At 40.7% G+C, this 22,751-nt stretch overlaps 1 protein-coding gene across 2 annotated transcripts in view; it reads left to right on the forward strand.

Moving 5' to 3' along the window:
* ANO6 (anoctamin 6) overlaps positions 1-22,751 on the forward strand; it is a 230,105-nt gene that overhangs the window by 190,471 nt on the left and 16,883 nt on the right. For both annotated transcript variants that reach the window (XM_049882896.1, XM_049882897.1), the window contains 4 exons: positions 1,544-1,769; positions 3,152-3,321; positions 3,535-3,632; positions 17,638-17,768. In XM_049882896.1, the coding sequence (XP_049738853.1) occupies positions 1,544-1,769; positions 3,152-3,321; positions 3,535-3,632; positions 17,638-17,768 (625 nt within the window). The remainder of the gene's footprint in view (positions 1-1,543; positions 1,770-3,151; positions 3,322-3,534; positions 3,633-17,637; positions 17,769-22,751) is intronic.

The following is a 22,751-nucleotide window of genomic DNA, read 5'->3' on the forward strand; positions in this document are numbered from 1 at the left end:
ATATCCTAAGCATTTTTACCTGTTAGCAACTCATTTAATTCTCAAAACAGTTCTATAAATTAGGTGCTAGTACTTTTTCCATTGTGGTGTTATTGAATGCTATCAAGTCAATTCCGACTCATAGTGACCGTGTGTGACTACTGAGTAGAACTGTCCCATAAGGTTTCTTGGCTGTAATCTTTACAGAAGCTCATCACCAGGTCTTTCTCCCATGAAGCCACTGGTAGTGTTCAAACCTCCAACCTTTGGATTAGCTGCTGAATCCTTTAATGGTTTGCACCACTGGGGCTCCTTTTCCCCATTGTATAGGGGAGGAAATTGAAACCCCACAAGATTAAGTAATTCACATGCAGGAGCCTGGTTCCAGACTCAGTACCCTTAATTACCTCATTTACTGCTTTCCATGGAGCCCTGGAAACTCAGTGGTTAAGGCCTGAGCTGCTAACCAAAAGGTCGGCAGTTTGAATCGTCCAGGTGTTCCTTGGAAACCCTATCGGGCAATTCTACCCTGTCCTACAGGGTCGCTATGAGTCAGAATCAACTCAACGGGGTTTTTTTGTTTGTTTTTTTATTTTTAACTGCTCTCCACAAGTGAAGAGAGGCCCTTGGGCTGTTACTATAAACCATATAACATGATTTGCTCAGTCCTGAAATTCGCATTCTTTGTAGGTTTTCTCTCTGCTGGTAGTCTGCATGTGCAGTCGGATCCATTAAGTACATGATTCTGGAGTATGTCCAAGGAAGTATATATAAGGAAACAGTTTAAATATGCCTCATCAACACTGTAATGGCCATACCTGTGTACCAAGTAAGGAAACATTAATAGGACTTCTAATGTGCATTGTTCAGTGGACAGAGAAAACCTGCCTGCCAAGGAAGTGAAATTCTACCGTGTGCAAACACTGACATTGAGGACTATACCATCAGAACTACAGTGAATTAGTGAAATGAATCTTGGAGAAATGCAGATGTGGATGGCTGCCATTTAAGATCCGAATGTGAAAAGTGTGAAGCTCTACCAGTAGAGATCTGTTGCCCATACCTACAGTTAACTCGGACACCTCCTTGCCAGTCAGCTTCAGTGGTCCTATTCAGAATCTCACCTGCTACAGCGATTGAGACAAAAGCTAGCACCTGCCCACACTTGAACTCGTTACAGTTTCTCCATGGAAAGAAACCTATCCCCTTAATGGAGTATAACTGAACAAAAAATGCTAATTTATAAACTAAGTAACTCAGAAATTGTAGAAAAGATGTTTCCACTGGTGCTGCTGTCACAGACCCTTCTTCCTTCTACCAGAACAGGCTCTCAGTTATTCCATTTTTACCCCGTCTGAAGACACATTCTCTTTTATCTTCCATCAGTCCTTTTCTTTTCTTTGAAATTTAACATGTCTGATGTTCCAGTCTCTTGTGGCAGTTATGTGAGAGTTACAGTACTTCACACATGCACCTTGTCTGTTTATGTATGGGGCCAATTTTTTAACAGTAAAAATGTGATTACTGGTAAGTTTCATGCTGCTATGTTTTATTGTACTTTCAGATCCTATTGATCATCGCTTCAGTTATTGGGATCATTGTCTACAGGCTGTCAGTGTTCATTGTATTTTCTGCAAAACTTCCCAAGCACTTTAATGGAACAGACCCAATCCAGAAGTATCTGACTCCACAGACAGCCACATCCATCACTGCTTCCATCATCAGTTTTATCATTATTATGATTCTGAACACCATATATGAAAGAGTGGCAATCATGATTACTAACTTTGGTAAGGTTCTTCTGTTGTTGTGTGCCTTCGAGTCAATCCTGACTGAAAACAACCCCATGTGGCAGAGTAGAACTGCCCCATAAGGTTTTCTTAGCTGTAAACTTTACAAAAGCAGGTTGCTAGGTCTTTTTCCTACTGAGCAGCTGGATGGGTTTGAACTGCCAACCTTTTGGTTAGCCACCTAGTGTTTAACCATTGTGCCACTAGGCCGCCTAGCTATAAAACCAAAAAAAAAAACCCCAAACCTGTTGCCATCCAGTCAATTCCAACTCATAGTGACCCTATAGGACAGAGTAGAACTGCCCCGTAGAGTTTCCAAGGAGCTCTCGGTGGATTCAAACTGCCAACCTTTTGGTTAGCAGCCATAGCTAAGGTAATTTCTAAGTCATTTTTTGCACCTGGTAAAAATATAGACTGTATCTAAATAGGCGTTTCGATTTCAGTATGTTACAATTTTTAGGAATTGCTAAGCATAAACATATTTTCTCTAGCCTGTATAGGAAATGAATTACCTACAGGTTTGCATTAGTAAAAGGGACAGAGCAAAGACAATCATTATAATGTCCAAGCCCTGTGTAAACAGATCAGTGCTGAATAATATTTTCAATTACATTACATCATGTACCGTATTGTTGAAAGTAAATAGTCTCTTTATTGCAAATAAGTGGAATAGGGTCATGGCTCTAGTAGCAAATATGCTCCTCTGTTGCTGAGAGGACAAGCAATCACATTGTTGCATGTCTTCCCTCATGCTCTTTATATTAATACAGCTCCATTCTCATCAGTTCTGGCTTTTGTAATAAGTGTTTCTGCTCTCTGGCTTATTTCCCAGGCAGCTGTTGAGTGGCTAAAGTCAAGTGCTTCCCATACCCTGCCTGAGTCTTTCCCTGAATGGTCTAGAAATGATCAAACCCATTCAGATTCCAAACTCAAAGGATAACCTGTCTTGTCTTTCCCAAATGCCTCTAGCAAGCTGACTTTTCTTTTTCTTTTTGTATTGTTTTGTTTTCTTCAACAGACCTACCTTTTTTTCAATTCAGGAAGACAAGAGTATCATTTAGCAGGCTGTTCAGAAATAGCTTTCTGTCAACCTGGACCTGAGAGAAGACAGTTCTTACCCAGTTGATGACATTGTATTTGTAAATTTTAAGGAACAGTTGAATATTTTTGCCATGTGAGAAATTCATAGGGGGGAAAAAAACTAACAATGTGTAAACTTAGGATTAACACAGTGGCTATATTAAGGAATTCAAAACAACTTAAATGGAAACAGTGTGAATTGTATTTTTTTAAAACATGTTAACTTGTGTATCAGTATCTTTGATTAGGGTCTCAAAGCTGTTCACATTTTTAAATCTTTTTTTTCTTTGTTTTAACTGCAGAGCTCCCAAGGACCCAGACTGATTATGAAAACAGCCTAACCATGAAGATGTTTCTATTCCAGTTTGTCAACTACTATTCTTCATGTTTCTACATAGCGTTCTTTAAGGGCAAATTCGTGGGTTATCCAGGAGACCCAGTATATTGGCTGGGGAAATACAGAAATGAAGAGGTGTGGATGTAGAATTACATTCTCTTGATAACCTAAGCTACTTCATGTTTTCTCTCAATTGCGTAACGAATAGTTTCTTCATTAGATTTCATTAGATTTTTTTTTTTTTTAGCTTAAGCAGAAGAATAGATATCAGAAAAATAAAATTAATGAATTGATTTCAAGTTAGACCCATCTAAAATTTAAATGGGATTTTCTTTTTTAAAATTCCAGTGTGATCCAGGCGGCTGTCTCCTTGAACTGACAACTCAGCTGACAATAATCATGGGAGGAAAAGCAATCTGGAATAACATACAAGAAGTATTACTTCCGTGAGTATTAAATCATATGACCCTGAGCGAACAGAGCTAGGGATAGAGCATCCCACCCATCCAAATTATATGCCTACATATCCACATGGCTGCCCGCCCAACTTTAAAATGGGTTCACATCTATAATTATTAAAGGTCTCCAGACCAGATGGTCCAGCCGACAGGGTAAACATATTCCTTGTTTAATAACTATGTCAAAAAAAAACCTTTCTTATATTTAATTTAAATCCCTACCTTATTTAAAAAACAAAACAAAACAGTTGCCATCGAGTTGATTCTGACTCTTGGCAAACCCCGTGTCAGAGTAGAACTGTGCTCCGTAGGGTTTTCAGTGGCTGATTTCAATGGAATTAGATCACCAGGACTTTGATCTGAGGCACCTCTGCATGGACTAGAACCTCCAACTCTTTGGTTAGCAGGCGAATGCATAAACTGTCTGCACTCCCCAGGAATTCCCACCGGCCATACAGTTCATACCCATGAGGCTGTCTTTGGTGGCTGATTGATCACAGCCCATTGAGAGATGACCCTTGTTAGCTCTGTGAACTAAGTAATCCCACAAATTCTCACAACTCCCCTCTCCTTTTATACTATGCATTTAAAAATCAGTAATAGTAATTTGATGAGTGCCTAGTATTTGCCAGTCACTGTACTGAGTGCTTTTATATGTATCTTATTTAATCTCCCAAACCATCTTTATTTTTATCTCCCCTTTGCAAATGAAGAGCCTGAGGCTTAAATTAAATGACTTAGCCAAGCTCACATCGCCAATAAGAGGCTACTGTGGCATTTTAATCCAAGTTCACATGACTTCCAGACCCATGTGCATTCAAAGCACATTGAATGCATAATGTTTGCAGAGATAACTATCTAAAATAATAACCACAAAGTTATTGACTTTGACTTTTTTTCCCCTAAAAAAATGAAAACAACAGGATGTGATTGTAATTCAGATGTTAGTTATGTAATTCAGATGTTATAATCTGCTTTTTTAAGCTAAGGTCCACTATTCTTTTAAATTTTTGCTAAGTCCCCATCCCATATCCAAATGCAAAGCTCAGTGCCATCACACAATATCTGCAAATTTCAGGGAATTTTATTGCATTAGCTTTTTATTGTTGCTATATCAAGTAACCACAAACAATGGGCTAAAACAGCACACATTTATTATTTTACAGTTCTGCAGGTCAGACGTCCAATAAGGACCTCACTCAGCTAAAATCAAGGTGTCAACAGGGCTGCTTTCCATACTGGAGACTCTAGGAGAGAATCTGTTTCCTTGTTTTTCCCAGCTTCTGGAGGGAGCCCACATCCCTTGGTTCATGGCTCCCGTTAGCCAACAACACTGCACCTCCCTGATTCTTCTTGTCTGCCTCTCTTCCTCTTTCAGGGATCTTTGTGATTACATTGGGCCCACCTGGATAATCCAGGACACTCTCCCAATTTTAAGGTCACCTGATTAGCAGCCTTAATTCTCCTTCACCATGTACTGTAACATATCCAGAGGTTCCAGGGATCAGGACATAGGCATCTTTAGGGGGCCATTGTCCTGCCTACCACACTTACCCTTTCCAGGTTATTTCCAGCTCTGAGTTTCTGCTCTCACAACCCCTTTTTTTTTAATTGTGCTTTATGTGAAAGTTTACAAATAAGTCAGTCTTTCATACAAACACTTAAATACACCTTGCTATGTACTCCTAGTTGCTCTCCCCTTAATGAGACAGCACAGTCCTCCTCTCCACCCTGTTTTCTCTGTGTCCATTCAGCCAGTTCCTGTCCCCCTCTGCCTTCTCATCTCATCTCTAGACAGGATCTGCCCACATAGTCTCATGTATCTACTTGAGCCAAGAAACTCCTCCCCAGTATCATGTTTTGTCTTATTTAATCCCTGTCTGAAGAGTTGGCTTTGGGAATGGTTCCAGTCTTGGGCTAACAGAGGGTCTGGGGACCATGACCTCTGGGGTTCTTCTAGTCTCAGACCATAAAGTCTGGTCTTTTTACAAGAATTTGAGGTCTACATCCCACTGTTCTCCTGCTCCATCAGGTATTCTGTGTTGTGTTCCCTGTCAGGGCAGCCGTTGGTTGTAGCTGGGCACCATTTGGTTATTCTGGTCTCAGGCTAATGTAGTCTCTGACTTATGTGACCCTTTCTGTCTCTTGGGCTCATAATTACCTTGTGTCTTTGGTGTTTTTCATTCTCCCTTGCTCCAGGTGGGTTGAGACCAATTGATGCATATTAAATGGCTGCTTGCTAGCGTATAAGACCCCAGACACCACTCCCCAAAGTGGGATGCAACATGTTTTCTTAATTCATTTTGTTGCGCCAGTTGACCTAGATGTCCCCTGAAACCATGGTCCCTAAACTCCTGCCCTTGCTACTCTGGCCTTCAAAGTCTTCGGTTGTATTCAGGAAACTTATTTGCTTTTGGTTTAGTCCAGTTGTGCTGACCTCTCCCATATTGTGTGTTGTCTTTTCCTTCACCTAAAATAGTTCTTGTCTACTATCTAATTAGTGACTACCCCTCCCTCTTCCTCCCCACCCTCGTAACCATCAAAGAATGTTTTCTTCTGTGTTTAAACTGTTTCTTGAGTTCTTATAATAGTGGTCTCATACAATATTTGTCTTTTTGCAACTGGCTAACTTCACTCAGCATAATGCCTTCCAGATTCCTCCATGTTATGAGATGTTTCAGGGATTCATTGTTGTTCTTTAGCATTGTGTAGTATTCCATTGTATGACTATACCATAATTTATCCATTCATCAGTTGATGGACACCTTAGTTTCTCCCATCTTTTTGCTATTGTAAACATTGCTGCAACGAACATGGGTCTCACAACACTTTTGATCTTCCTTCAGTCTTGCCTCCCATGTCTGTACTCCTCTCTGCCCTATGCCCAGCTGAGTAGAGAGGCCAGCCCGTCTCCCTAGTGTCCTTCAGAACCACTCACACATGCAGCATTTACTGAAGTTTGGGACATGGAGACAATAGCTTAAACAACTTAGATTTTCAAGTAAACAAACAAACAGAACCCCATCTTTTTAACAGTATTTCATCCAGTACACAACTGGGATTTTCACACTTAGCCCTGTTCTTTGTAGGCTCTACCTCCTGACAGTTTGTTCTATCTTCTTCCACCTCCTAGAGCTTCCCTATCTTTCTTTTTCCTCCCTCCCCTAACCTTTCTTCTTTCTGGCCCCATCACCAAGCTTCTATTCTTTCTTTCTGTAGAGCACTTAACTGACTCTGGGATTCAGTGTGTCCTTCCAAATAATTTCTTCAGCGGGGCCACCCTCCATCTTCAATGTGAACTATCAGGATCTTTCTCTAAATAAAGACATAGCTTCTACCTCCCCATTCCCCACCACCCCCCAAGTGCCTCAAAAAAAAGGACTCTCATTTTAGCTGTGAAAGTAACTTTTTTTAACCCACCTCTACAGAAAACCAGGAGCCCTGGTGGTCCAGTGGTTAAGTGCCCAGCTGTTAACTGAAAGATTAGTGGTTCGAACCTGCTAGTGGCTGGCTGTATGGGAGAAAAGACCTGGCAACTCCCTCCTATAAAGATCACAGCCTAGGAAACCCTATGCAGCAGTTGTACTCTGTCCTATTGATTTGGAATTGACTCAACAGCACACAACAAAAACAGCAATACAGGAGAGTCCCTGAGTGGTGCAAACAGTTAAGCACTTGACTGCTAGCCAAAAGGTTGGTGGTTGGAACACACCCAGAGGCACCTTGGAAGACAAGCTTGGCAGCCTGCTTCCCAAAGGACACAGCCTTGAAAATCATCTGGAACAGCTCTACTCTGCAGAAATGAATGGCGTTGCCATGAGTCAGAATTGACTCAACGGCAACTAACAACAGCAGCATACGGAGAAAAACACTTAACCTTCATTGAACTCAAATTTTTTCCAAATAAGTGAAACTTGGACAAGCACAAATACTACTATATTTGTTTCTATGTGAAAATAAATACAGGCAGTCCTTGGGTTATGAACGTCCAACTTATGGACAACTTGTGGTAAGTTTAATGTTATGTAAATTTGCCCTCACTTTGAAATGATCGAACCAACCCTTACCCAAACTCACTGTCAGTGAGTCAATTCCAACTCTTAGCAACCCTATAGGACAGAGTAGAACTGCCCCATAGGGTTTTCAAGGCTTTAAATCTTTACATAAGCAGACTGCCACATCTTCCTCCAGTGGAGCAGCTGGTGAGTTCGAACTGCCGACCTTTTGCTTTGCACCTGAGCACTTTAACTACTGTGCCACCAGCGCTCCTTGAACCAACACCTACTCGCAACAAGTTCTTCATCACAATCACCTTCACTTGCTTCACTTGGAGCTTTTAAGTCATTGAAAAGGCTTCCCTCCTTTTCTTGCACTAAAGTAAGGCTAAGTAAGAACCATATGTACCTGTTCTGACTTACCTACAAATTCGACTTAGAGACTTAAAGACACAGTTAGGAACGGACCTTGTTCATAACCTGGGGACTGCCTGTATATCAAATAGATAAAAGTCTGAACTCAGATTACTATTTTCTGAAGAAGTAGTTTGATGAAATAACACTAAGTTGTGGTGACTGATTGGTTGTCCCTGAACTGTTTTCTGATTTAAAAAATTAGGGGAGAGAGTATATTTCCTAAACTTGTATTGAGAAATTCATATGAAATGAAACTTGTTCATATGAAATATTTTAGAATAAAGGACATAATAATGTCCGTGGTCTGTTTATACATTCACTTCAAGTAAGCCCATTGTTGAAAATTACAGTGACCTGAATTTTGCCTTCAGGTATTTCTCTTCCTGGCCTAAAATACTTAGGAGAGACAGTATGTTTTAAATGATTTTTCTTTGATTTGAAAAATCAGAATGCTACATGTTAGCCAAAATAGAGAGCAACTTAGACTTTTCCCATCACTGCTTCTTCTCTGTCAGTTTCCTTCTTACTTTTTCCATACAAAAACCTAACATACCAAAGATACATCAGTTACCCTTGCTACCCAAAACTACACCCATCCTAAAAATACATCGGAAGGGAGAGAAAGGCTGATAGGTCAGCCACTGTTTTCACACCACTTAAGTATGTCAAAGGAACGTGATGACTTTTATTTTACCATAAACTCTGATCCATGCCCTTGACGAGGATTCTTGGAGTAAGAAAGGAAGCATGTTCAGCACAGTGGCCCAGGTCCCCTCTTGGGTCTCTCCAGCCCTAGACTAGTAGCTGGCATGCAGTAGGCACTCAGTAATAACTGAGTGAATGAATGGCTCCTGCGTTTCAAATAAGGAGTTTTTTTTTTAGTGGTACAACAGTTAAGTGCTCAACTGATAAGCAAAAGTTTGGCAATTGGAATACAACCCAGCAGCTCTCTGGGAGAAAGACCTGGTGATCTGCTTCCTTAAAGATTAAAAACCAAACCAAACCCATTGCCGCTCACTATGATTACGACTCATAGTGAGGCTATAGCAACCCTACAGGATAGAGTAGAGCTGCCTCATAGGGCTTCCAGGGCTATAATTTTTACAGAAGCAGACTGCCACAACTTTCTCCCGTGAAGCGGCTGGTAGGTTTAAACTGCGGACCTTTCAGTTAATAGCTGAGTGCTTTACCACTGCGCCACCAGGGCTCCTTCCTTAAAGATTACAGCCTAGAAAACCCTCTGAGGCCGTTCTACCCTGTCACATAGGGTTGCTGTGAGTTGGAATTGACTCGGTAGTATCTAACAATAGCATATGCTTCAAATACATAAGATCAGTAAATAAAGAGTGTTGACCCAGAGAACAAACTCAAAGACCCCTAGCCATCCCAGCACAGCCTCCAAAGAACCAGGTCTTCACTTAGCGTAGTGATGTTTGAAGCATTCCTGGTATTTTGTTTTATTCTTTGCTTGACAAAAAACTAGTAGAGTTCCTACTTTGAGCAACTCACTCTGGGGAAATTTTTATGGTAAAATGTTAAAGAAAATAATTAGATTCAAATACGCCAAAATGCCAATAGCATCATCCTTTGCTGTTTGGATAAGGAATGATTGTTATTTTCTTTATATATTTTCTACGATGGGTATGTGCTACTTGCACAATAAGAAAAGTTAAAACTGTTATGGGGGAAGTATCAATATATGATTTGATAGGGGATGAGCCAGATACATATAATAAAAAAAAATTGAAACCCATTGTCATCAAATTGATTCCAACTCATAGCAACCCTGTAGGACAGAGTAGAAGTGCTCCATAGGGTTCCCAGGGCTATAAATCTTTGTGGAAACAGACTACCACGTCTTTCTCCAGTGGAGCAGCTGGTGAGTTCAAACTGCTGCCTCTTCAGTTAGCAGCTGAGCACCTATCCACTGTGCCACCAGGGCTCCTTTACATTTAATAAAAGAGGCCTAAATACAAGTATTTCTCACCATCCAAGCACGCTTAGGAACGAAATAGATTCAGATAGTGGGAGATACTTGCACTTCAAAATTATTAACTGGGAATACTGTTGAGTGTCCTAAACAGAAATGGTGGTTGTCTTTGGTATGTGGATTAAATACGATACTGAAGATGGAAAGAGAAAATGAAGTAGAAAGTGCTTCACACCATGCTTTGCACATAATAAAGGGCAACTTATTATGATGCTGTTATATGTGGGGTGAATTCCTAAGGAAATTATTTTGTAACCCCTGCTTGAAGGAGGAAGTTTCTAGGCTTAGTCAAGCAGTTCGATGGAACAAACAGGCCTTGAAAAGATAGTTTGAGAGGGAGCAGTCAGCAACCCAAAAACCAAAACCAGATCCGTTGTCATCGAGTCGATTCCCGCTCACAGTGACCCTATATCCATACCAAGACAGAGGTTCATGCCAAGCTCACGGAATCAGATTTCCAAAGGAGGCTCTGGGCATCTGTATTTTTTTTTTTTTTTAAGTTGTATAGGTGATTCTGATGCGTAGTCACAGTTGAGACCCCTGCGCTAGAATCACAGCCCAATGGAAAATCTAAAGGACCAAGGACAGATATGGATGGACTACAAGCCAGCGTGTTTCCTACTACAGATGAGTGGTTCACCACAAGAAAACTGAGCAAGAGGCTGAGAGTCTGTAGCTCAGAAAAGAAAGCTAGTCAGAATGACTTCTAAAATACACAGCTGGGGTGGAGGGTGCTGTATAGTCTGAGAGGGAAGACTCTATAAGTTTGTCATACAAGGACAGGAGTTTCATCCTGAGTCCCTACTGTGATGGGTTCGGGTCCCAGATTGAAAATGCCTGGTCCTCTGGGGCATGGAGAAGATTCAGCAAGAGGCTGAGGCTAGAAGTGGGAGGTAGACAAATAATAAATCAATGGAAACCCAACTGGTAATCTTGGATTTGGATGTCATGAAGGGAGATGGACATGTGTGATTCTTGGTGCCACCTGCATCAGAAGGCACCTGGAATGGTTGTAAAACTGCAGATTCCAGACCATAACTTAGGCTTGGCCGATTACAAAACTTTTGGTTGGGGCATAGGAAGCTGCACTTTTAACAAGCCTTCCGTGTCATTCTTGTAAGTGCTGAAGTGAGAACCACTGATACAGGCGGCATTGTGTCCCTGAGCCACGATTCTGAATAATTTGGGCCATATTTACAATTGGCCTCAGCCATATAAAGTCTGGATTGGCCAACAGGGAATCCTGCACAGGGGTTTTTATGTGTTAGTGTGTTACCTAATTTGAATCATTGAATCCTCACGACAACCCTGGGCAATGTAGGTTTTATCACCCCACATTATAGATGGGAATACGGTTTCAGTAACTTTACCAAAGTTAAATAGCTAGTAAGCAATGGAATGTGGGTTCAGATTCAGGGGTGTCTGATACCATATCCCCTCTACTTCCCACAGTGTTTTGCTGCCTCAGTAATGTCATAAATGAGAAAGAAGTGGGGAAAGATTGTAAAGCTGGGAGCATGTTCTCTACTAGAGAAGTCTCCCTTAGTAAGGCTTGGGTAGTGGTCAGTGAAAAATTAATGCTGAGACCAGTAACAGTGGGAAACCCAGCATAGAGAGCTATTAGTAATTCGTATCTTACGTTGAGTGTCTGTGTACATACAAACACGATGCAGATGATGGGGTTCTGCTCAGTTTTCCTGCAATAACTGTCTTTATAGTAGAGTGAAGGTTTTTCATTGTCCAAGTTTGAAATCCATACAAACATGTTTAATCAGCTGCAGTCCAGCCCCATGTTGATGTCTGCATTCGAAGTTATTTGTTGCTATGCTTGTTCTGATGAACTCTGTGAGTAAACCACAAGCCGGCTGTTCTGCTGCCTTAGGGAACAACGGTCTTTACAGGTGCATACTTCCTTTCACTGCCAACTCAGATTTCTCTTCTGGACAAATTGCCATGACAAAGGGAAGCATTCATCTGGCCTGCAAAGCTTAGAGACAGAAAAAAAGGCCTAGCACTTAAGAAGAGAACAGCTCTACAGAGAGAGTACCCAGTTGTGGGCAGAGCACTGGGCCAAGAGGCCAGGTTAGGCTGTGTTTTCTCCTAGCTCTGCACTATGACCTGGAGGTTGTTTAACTTTTGCTTGGCTTGAAATAGGGTCTTGGACCTATTTTATCGAATGTGAAATTATATCACTTTTCTCCTCAGTGCCCTCCAGGGGTTCCCCATTCCCTTGCTTTGAAAGCCCAAATCCCCACAGCCCCAAACCGTCAAAGACTTGTTTCCTTCTGGAAGGCCTGCTCCTGCCTCAGGTTTTTGTAGTCCCTGTTCCTCTGCCTGCAATGCTCTTCCCCTTAGGAGCTTGCCCCTTTACCTCCATCACATCCTATTCAAATGTCACTTCTCAGTGAGGCCTTCTCTGACCCCACCCTTGTTCCTCCCTATACAAATAATAACACGCTCTGCCTTCCTTTCCTGACTTCATTTTTCTCCACAGCATTTACAGTCTGCTCACATACTATATTTTCATTTTCTCTGTGGCTTATCAAAATAGGCACTTTGTGAGTGTAGGAGCTTCTGACTGTTGTTTTCACTGCTGTGTCCCCAGTGCCTGGGACAGTGCCTGGCAGGTAGGAGGTCCTCAGTACACACTAGAAGGACGGGTGGGATGTGGCGACTCTTACCCTAGGTAGTAGCTGCTGGAGCGTTTCATAGGGAGAGATGATGTCACCGCCTTTGTTCTTGGTGAGCAGAGTTGCTGTTTCCGGCCACATGCACCTGGCAGTTTTCCAGGCCCTTTCTGGCCCCTCCCCACCACGTGTTCTGCTGTTGTTGGTATAGAAACAGTTGTAAGTCCTGCTCCTAGGGAACTCTGGTCCCGTGTGTTTGGAAAGGATTCCCTCACCAGGGCAGGTAAAAGCCCTCATAGTGCTCCCTTCCCCCTCACCTGCTGCATCTAGTTTTTTGAGAGAACAGAAACCAGCTGCCTTCAGATCCAGCTGTCCTTGGTTAGGTACTTGCTATGCCCCAGGCAGTGGGCTAGGCACAACCACAGTCATGCTGACGTTTATAACTGACAACAACTCTATGTGGCAGTCATCATAACCACCAGTTTGTAGAAGAGGAAACTGAAAACCCAGATTGGTTAAGGGATTTGCAGGTGGACACACAGCTAGGAAGGGACATACTTAGAACCTGAATCAGGTCCTCTGACTCTCAGTCCAGGCTTTTCCCCCCACCTCAGCCACCAATATTTAATGTCGTTATCTGCTGCTCTTGGATTTACATAGGCTTTTTTTTTTTTTTTTTCTGAGACCAAGAAGGTGCTGCCAAGAGTCCGGGATATTGTTGCATCTTCGGAGGATCTTGCCCAATGGCTAGGGGAATTGTGGGGAAAGGAATGATTATGTAGATCAGGATATGTAGGAGAGCCAGAGTGAGAAGAATCCCAGGAGCAAAGGGAAATATTTTGAATAAGTAGGACTTGGGAAGCAGTACTATTGTATTACAGGGGTTTGATGCTTTTATTTAAATAAATAAGTAAAATTGGGATCATGATATATGTACTTTATTTTGCTTATCCTTCAGGTCTCAGCTTAAATTTCACTTCCTCAGAGAAGTCTTCCCTGATTCTTCAGACTAGATTAGATACTTTGTTAAATACTAGCCATCAAAAAAAGAAAAAAACAGCTGTCAAGTCGATTCCAACTCCTGACAACCCCATGTGTGTCAGAATATAACTGTGCTTTATAGGGCTTTCAAGACTGCTCCTTCTGTTTTGTTTGTTTGTTTTAATTGTGCTTTAGGTGAAAGTTTACAAAGTAAATTAGTTTCTCGTTAAGCAATAAACAGATTGTTTTGTGACATTGGTTGCCAACCATGCGATGTGTAAACACTCTCCCCTTCTCAACCTTGGGTTCCCCACTTCCATTCATCCAGTTTTCCTGTCCCTTCCTGCCTTCTCGTCTTTGCTTTTGAGCTGGTGTGCCTATTTAGTCTCACATACATGGTTGAACTCTGTGTGTGATTGTAGGCCTATCTAATCTTTGGCTGAAGGGCGACTTCAGTATTGAGTTAAAAGGGTGTCCAGGGGCATACTCTCAGGGTCTCCCCAGTCTCTGTCAGACCAGTAAGTCTGGTCTTTTTTTGTGAATTTAATTTTTTTCTTCTACGTTCCCCCCCACCCCACTCTATCCAGGACCCTCTGTTGAGATCCCTGTTGGAATAGTCAGTGGTGGTAGTAATTGAGCTTGGGCTGCCCCTTTTGGAACTAGGTCACCAAGCCTTTCTTCCGAGGTACCTCTGGGTGGGTTCAAACCACCAACCTTTTGGTTAGCATTCGAGATCTTAGCTGTTCACACCACCCGTTCAGTGCTTTGTTAAATACTAGGTTATGACAGTTCCTTTTTTAGTATTTACCCCAGGTAGAATCTAAGTCTCTACTTACCACTGTATCCTCAACACTTATCCCAGCACTGAATACACAGAAATGCTAAATAAATATTTACTGGCTGATTAACTTTGTACAAAACAGTATGTCATGAACATTTTTCCTGTCATTAAATATTATTTGAAATCACTTAGATTCCTTTACACCAACAAAGAGAACTTCAAAATGGAAATCAGTAAATCAATACCATTTACATTGCCCCCAGGAAGATAAAATACTTAGGAATAAACCTAACCAAGGATGTGAAAGACATATACAAAGTAAATTACAAAACACTACTGTAAGAAACCAAAAGAGACCTACATAAGTGAAAACACATACCATGCTCATGGATAGGAAGATTCAATATTGTGAAAATGTCAGTACTACCCAAAGCAATTTACAGATACAATGCAATGCTGATCCAAATTCCAGCAGCATTCTTTAACGAAATGGAGAAACAAATCACCAACTTTATATGGAAAGAGAAGAGGCCCCAGATAAGTAAAGCATTTTTGAAGAAGAAGAACAAAGTGAGAGGCCTCACACTGTCTGATCTTCGAACCTACTATGCAGCTATGGCAGTCTAAACAGCCTGGTACTTGTACAACAGCAGACACATAGACCAATGGAAGAGAATTGAGAACTCAGAAGTACATCCATCTGTGAGCAGCTGATATTTGACAAAGGGTTAAAGTCCATTGAATGGGAAAAAAGGCAGTCTCTTTAACAAATGGTGCTAGCATAACTGGATGTCCATCTGTAAAAAAGTGAAACAAGATCCAAGATCCACACTTCATACCATACTCAAAAATAACTCAAAATGGATCAAAGACCTAAATATAAAATCTAAAACGGTAAAGATCATGGAATAAAAAAATAAGATCAATGCTAGGGGCCCTAATATATGGCATAAATAGTATACAAACCATAACTAACAATGCCCAAGCACCAGAAGGAAAACTAAATAACTGGGAGGTCCTAAAAACTAAACATTTATGCCCATCAAAGGACTTCACCAAAAGAGTAAAAAAAGAACCTACAGAACCTGCAAATAAAAACTTTTTTGCTACGACATATTTGACAAGGGTCTAATCTCTAAAATCCTCAAAATACTTCAACACCTCAATAACAAAAAGACAAATAATCTAGTTGAAAAATGGGCAAAGGAAATGAACAGACACTTCACCAAAGAAGATATTCAGGCAGCTGTCAGACACATGAAGAAATGCTCTCCATCAGTAGCCGTTAGAGAAATGCAAATCAAAACTACCATGAGATTCCATCTCACTCCGCTAATAGTGTGGCACTAATCAAAATAACAGAAAATAACAAATGTTGGAGAGGTTGAGGGGAGATTGGAACTCTTATGCATTGCTGGTGGGAATGTAAAATGGTACAGTTATTTTGAAAACAATATGGTGCTTCCTTAGAACTTAGAAATACCGTACTATCCAGCAACCCCACTCCAAGGAATATATCCCAGAGATATATTCCTGTCTCATCTGCAGCAAAGGAGAATGATGAAAACCAAAGACACAGGGAAAATATTAGCCCAAAGGACTGAAGGGCCACATGAACCACAACCTTCACCAGCCGCAGCCCAGAAGAATTAGATGGTGCCCAGCTACCACCACTGACTGCACTGACAGGGATCACAACATAGAGTCCTGGACAGAGTGCGAGAAGAATGTAGAACAAAATTCAAATTTACAAAAAAAGACCAGACTTACTGTACCAAGACTGGCCGCCAAACACTCTGCTAACCCAGAACTGAAACCACTCCCAAAGCCCACTTTGCAGACAAAGATGAGACAGGCGCATAAAACAGACAATAACACAAGTGAGAAACGTGCTTCTTAGTTCAGTCAAATATATGAGACCAAATGGGCAACTCCTCCCTGAAAGCAAGACCAGAAGGTAGAAAGGGACAGGAACTGGACAAATGGATGCAGGGAACCCAAGGGTAAAAAGGGGGAGCATGCTAGCACATCATAGGGACTGCAACCAATGTCACAAAACAGTATGTGTATAAGTTTTTGAGTGAGAAATTAAGCTGTAAAATTTCACCTAAAGCACAATAAAATTTCTTAAAATTATTTGAAAAATTTAATGACTGCATTAAATTCAGATGTGCTATAGTTTATTTTTCTGTTGCTAATCATTTATTTTTCCTAATATTTTGTTATTATAAAGGATACTGTAATAATAATTCTGTACATAAAGATTCTATATTCTTGTTTGTATTCCTGATTATTTTCTTAGGATAGAGGTTTGTAGAAGTAGAATCACTGGGTAAATATTTCTGACCATTTTTAAGGCTTTTGATGTACAATGCTAAATTGCTCTCCAAAAGGTTCATGTTATCCAGATTTTCTTGCATTCCAGGAGTGCTACGTTTCTGCAGCCACCTGCCCTGCCTTTCACTGCCATTCACACCTCCTCCTCTCCACTGGGAAGCATAAAAGTGGGCTTTCTCCTTTCTGCATTTTATGTCCTCTTAACTTTGAATTGCTATGTCGTGTTTGGCCTACCTCACTCGTGCCAAACTGGGGTGGGAAGGACAAGGAGAGTCTGGCGGTAATAGGGCTAAGGATTCCCAAAAGGAGCACAATCTGCACTTCAGCCCTGGTGATTTTCATACTGGAAAGACATTTTGAATAATGAGGGGAAAAATCGAAAAAAAAAAGAATTAAGATTAATCACATGAGGGCAAACCAGAAAACCAAACCCGTTGCCACTGAATTGATTCGTACTCATAGCAACCCTAGAGGACAGAGTAGAACTGCCCCAGAGGGTTTCCAAGGAGTGGCTGGTGGATTTGAACTGCCCACCTTTTGGTCAGCAGCTGAAAGCTTAACCACTGTGTCACCGGGGCTCCATATGAAAAAAAGAATCTTAAAAATTAACCTACCCACGTGAAAAAGAGATACAAGAGAAAAAAAAATAGTTGCAATTACAATTTTGATAAATTCAGGTACAGAGTCTTATATTTCAAAATATTTTGGGGTAGGAGGCAGAAAAAATATTTTTTATTGTGCTATGATTAGCAGTCAAGCATGAAGTTCACTTTTGGGGAAGATTACACGTTTGGCTTTGAGATATCGGCAAAATCATAACCTTGGTCTGATAAAATTCTAATTTATAATTTGGTCCCTTTGACAGCTGGATCATGAATCTAATTGGACGGTTTCACAGAGTTTCGGGATCAGAAAAGATAACCCCACGATGGGAAAAGGACTACCATCTGCAGCCCATGGGCAAACTGGGATTATTTTATGAATATCTTGAAATGAGTAAGTCGTTAGTACTAAGTCTGAGTAATACAAATATGGTGAAGCATGTTTTGAATCTCAAAAGCATCTGTTATTGAGCCAAATAATTGTTTAGCTTGTTGACATGGATATGAAATGAGTGTTTTTCTCCACTAGATAAAATTACACAATCAGGCTCTCCAATAAGGTGGCTGTGTGTATCTTTGTCAATATTTATGTGGTACAAAGAGAAAGATTTATTACCGAGCAATGAAATGGAATATTCATTGAGGTACATCTTCAGTACTGATTGTCAAAACATTCTAACTACGTAGTCTGAGAATGAACTCGGCAACTATTATTAGATCTGACTCAGCTTGGGGCTCGAGTCCATGCAGGCACAACTGTTGGCTAATACACTTCTGAACCAAATCATGTAAGAAAGCTTGTCAGAGCATGCAACTTTGTGGCCAGAATGACCACAAGGTCCCCTTTCACATCTCAGTCCTGCCTTTGGAGCGTGTCCATTTCTTCTGGCGGGTGGTTTCTGCCTGGTTCCTTCAGTGATCTCATGGCTAATCACTGGCCTGAATTCAGAAACATTCTGCTGATGTGAAGTAAAAATTTGGCACAGTCCCCTCCTTCTTGAATATCTTTGTCTATTTGTATATTACTTGCTTGGTTTCCATTTCTCTTCAGTTGAACTTGATTTTGAACTCTAAGTTGCCTTTAAATGGATGCATCTCAAAATAGATTTCCATAGGAAGCACCATCTTTTCTATTATGCAGGATACGCTTATATCTAATAGAAGGCTAACAATTTACATGTTTTGCTTTTGCCCTTTCAGCTCACCATTGCATTGAATTACAATATTTTTAAGCTTAGGAGAATAGAAAAGGAGACACAACATTTTGGTTGACAGGCCTTGCATATATGCATAAAAGTTGCCTGTTTCCAGAGACACCCCTTTGTGGTTCCTGTTTACAAGTCTGCAGATACAGGGCAGTTTTATTAAATCACATTCTATATATAAAATAATTGTTTTTTAAAATATGCATTATGCATGGAAATGTATCTGCTGCCTTTGGTGAATGAAAAGTTCATCTTGTGGCTTCTTCAGTCAACAATACTTTGCAGCAGCCCAGAGTCTGATTTGAATTTCATTTTTGCTTTTGTTATGTTCTGTGACCAGGTTCTGTTAAGGGTGTAGCTGCAGTACATAATATAGATGCTACTGTAAGTCTGTTTATTTTCAAAAGGACTGCAAAGCAATTACCTGTTATTCTAAAATGAGTCATAATCGCAAGTATTTCTTACTGAAGTTATTATCAGCATTAATAATAATAACATCCTGTGGCATAATATCATTTGTTATTTTAGCCAAAAAAGAAACCTAGAAAAAGAGTTGTTTTTCTATAGCTGATTAGTCAAATGAATGGCATTAAGAGGAAAAGTCATATATAGTCATGTTTTGGGAGGGAATGGATAACAGCTTTTAGAGTTTCATAATCTCGTTAAAATAGTTGCTAACTAAATGATTGGGCCTCATCCTACCTTACGAGAATAGATGGAGTAACAGCTGTTATAAACCAGACTTTTAGATTTATGAAATTGTTTTCCTATTATCCAAGTAATGCCTAATGATCTAGAAAAACTAATCAATTTCTCAGAGTAGGCAATCTGTTATTCTGCATTCAACTTTAGGATAAAAAAAAATTTTTTTTTTTTTTTTTTTTGGTCTTTCTAGTCTGTGGAAGACAGAATTTCCTATTGCCTTTTGAAATATTTTCGTTCTTTTAAAAATAAATATTGAGTGCCTTTGAGAGTGGTCTCACCACAACGCAGCTCTTTCCTTCCTGTTTTCCATATTCATTCATACTACCGTCTACTAGCTGCTTAGGGAAAACGTCTTTGGCAAACAACCCAGGGACCCTTGCTTGGGCTTCACACCTGGCAATCCAGCTCAGCTCAGTTGTTTCTGCCCCCTAGAGGGAACTAGAACTCAGCTCTGCCTCGAAGCCTTCTCCCCTGTTTTCTACCTGGTGAATTCCTAAGCCCCAGTGGTGCTCCTCAACTTTTCACAGAGGTTTACCACTCTATGCTCTAAGTCTTAATAGCACTTGATACATGCCTTGATTCTGGTACCTAACATGTGGTCTGTAACTGTTTGCATGCCTCTCTCTCCCCTGCTAGACTAAAGCCGTTGAAAGTAACTACCGAGTCTTTTGCATCTTTCAGTCCTCAGCTTCTAACATCAATTCCTGGAACCAAGTGCTCATAAATATTTAAGTGACTTGAAAGTGGAGTTTCAACATACTTACAGCTCTTGGATAGTTTTACAACATTGTCCTACCCACCCACACCAAGGTCTATATAGCATATGTCATTTTTTTTTTTTTAGGACAAATTTTATTTATTTAGTGAAAATCGCAACATTCTTTGAGATTATTAGAGTAACCCCAAGCGTTAACCACGATTTCCTCCCAGAGTATTTGGTCATGACTTCCAAGAACTCAGACATAGAACTTAAGAGAAATAGTCCATCAGTCTTAAAATCTAAATACCATAAGATACCATTTTGTACTTAGAGTACTACACAGCACAGACATAGGTATTTTGTAAACCTGCTGGTACCTTCCCAGTGAGCAGGTACCATAAATGAAGTGTACTAAAGTGATGAAGAGGGCCCCATTTGTCTCTGGTACTGCCTCCTCCACTTTTGCCATGTTCATTTGATCCTACCTTCCTCCGTATCCTGAGCCCTAGTGGCGCAGTGGTTTAGCGTTTGGCTGCTAACCAAAAGGTCAGCAGTTCAAATTCACCAGCCATTCCCTAGAAACCCTATGGGGTAGTTCTACTCCAGGGCAGTCCTATAGGGTCACTGAGTCGGAATCAACTCAACAGCAATGGGTTTGGGTTTTTTCCTCCATATCCAAGTTCATTTTTTTAATCTATTAAAACAGTGACTTTCACATAATTTTTTTTCCATTTAATTTCTATAATTAATATCAACTCTTCTTCAACATCTCCTTGCACCCACCCGTTTCCCTGCCTCCCCTTCTATACTATCCCCACCAAAGCCCCCCTGCAGTCTCCAGACTCAGCCTTACTTCCCCTACTCCCTCCTCTCTGCTGCATCCCTGCCCATCACCTGCACTGAGGTTTCCTAGCCTTGGCAGAATGAGCTTTCCAAAATAGCAGCTAGGTAGTTGAAGAAGATTTGCAGATCAACCTCTTTATCTGTTCGTTCATTCATTCAGTGAACATTTATTGAGCACTTGCTTGTGCCAAACACTGTATCAGTTGCTGGGGACAGGTTAGACTTGGTCTCTACCCTCACAGAGCCAATTGAGAAGGGGTGAGCACTTAGTGGGTCGTTAAGAAGGTGAATGCAGATTATATTTTCTAGAAGAAGTGATATTTGAAATGGATTTTGAAGGGTGAATGGAAGTTAGCTATCTAAAACATGGTGAAGGGAAAGAATGTTTCATGCAGAGAAGTGGACACATTCAAAAGTACAAAGGCATGAAATAGTTTGGCAAGTTCAAAAAATGGCAAGTAAACAAAGTATGGGTAGAACAACTGAATACGCAGGGTGGGGTATAAGAAGAGGAACGGGTTTCAAGGAAATGGTGTAGGGCTGGAGGAACGGGTTTCAAGGAAATGGTGTAGGGCTGGATATTCTATCCGAGAAAGTAGGACAAACAAATCAGGAGCTCAGAGGAGCCTCAGGTGAAGCCAGGAGGGTGAATGAGACAGGAGTATCTAGAGAGATTGGCAGAGAATTGATGATGAAGCCATGGGGAAAAGGAACATTTAAAAGAAGCGGAGTCCAGAAAGAGAAGGAAGAACAGCAGAGCAATTGGAAGAAAACCTAAAGAGTTGTGTCAACACAGGAAAAGCTTGGATGGCTTTAAGAGAATAATGAAAAATGTTGGGTCGGGGAGAGAGGTAAAGCTGACACTTAATTGCTGGAACCATGAAGAAAAATAAAAGAAGCACCATGGCTAAATAGTCTTTTTTTTTTTTTTTAATGTCACTTGGCTTTTTACAATTATTTAAGTAAAATAAAAATCAATGGAAAAAAAAGTTCCAAGGAGAAGTGTTTAGCCATGTCAAAAGCCGCCTAGTGATAAGGATTGAAAATGTACGTTGGTTTTAGAACGTGCAGCTCACTGACAAAGTTAGCAAGAGTAGTTTCAGTGCGAGAAACCAGTTGTCGACCAGTCATTTCAGACTTGTGGTGACCGTATGTGTCAGAATACAACTATGCTTCACAGGGTTTTTGGTGGCTGAGTTTTTGGAAGTACATCGCCAGGCTTTTTTTTTCCAAGGCTCCTCTGAGTGGATTTTTGGTTAGCAGCAGAGCCCTTTAACCATTTGCCCCACCCAGGGGCTCCTTCAGTGCAATGGTGAGGGCAAAAGCAGGGTGTAGGGTTTTGAGGAGGAAATGAATGGCGGAGAAATAGAGATCGTCAGTGTAGATACTTCTACAAACTTGACTGTAAAGAATGAAAGCATAGAAAACAATTAGAGAGCAGTGTAGGGTCATTAAAAAGTTTCAGGCAAGGGCCGTTTTTGTTTCTTCAATGAGTTTTTTTTGTCTTGCTAAGTTCATCATCTGTTTTTTGGTTCTTTGTTTCAAATGTTGTTTTGAAAGTTCTTATCACCTGAATATCAACAGAACACATTATACCCTGGGTTTTTTCTGGTGCCTTATTTTTTCATGTAAAATTTTTAATTCATCTGGAGTTTATTTCAGTGTCAAAAGCAAGGGCTTCTTACCAATTTTTCCACTAATTTAGCTAGTTGTTCCAATACTTGAATCCACCGATTCGAAGTATTGCTTTTGTAATATACTAAAATCCCATGAATATTTGCATCTACTCTCGAAATCTATTCTAATTTACACCATCTTATTCATACACTGGAAACCCTGGTGGTGTAGTGGTTAAGTGCTATGGCTGCTAGCCAAAAGGTCGGCAGTTCAAATCCACCAGGCGCTCCTTGGAAACTCTATGGGG

The sequence above is a fragment of the Elephas maximus genome, chromosome 4 (assembly GCF_024166365.1).
Source record: "Elephas maximus indicus isolate mEleMax1 chromosome 4, mEleMax1 primary haplotype, whole genome shotgun sequence".
Taxonomy (NCBI): Eukaryota; Metazoa; Chordata; class Mammalia; order Proboscidea; family Elephantidae; genus Elephas; species Elephas maximus.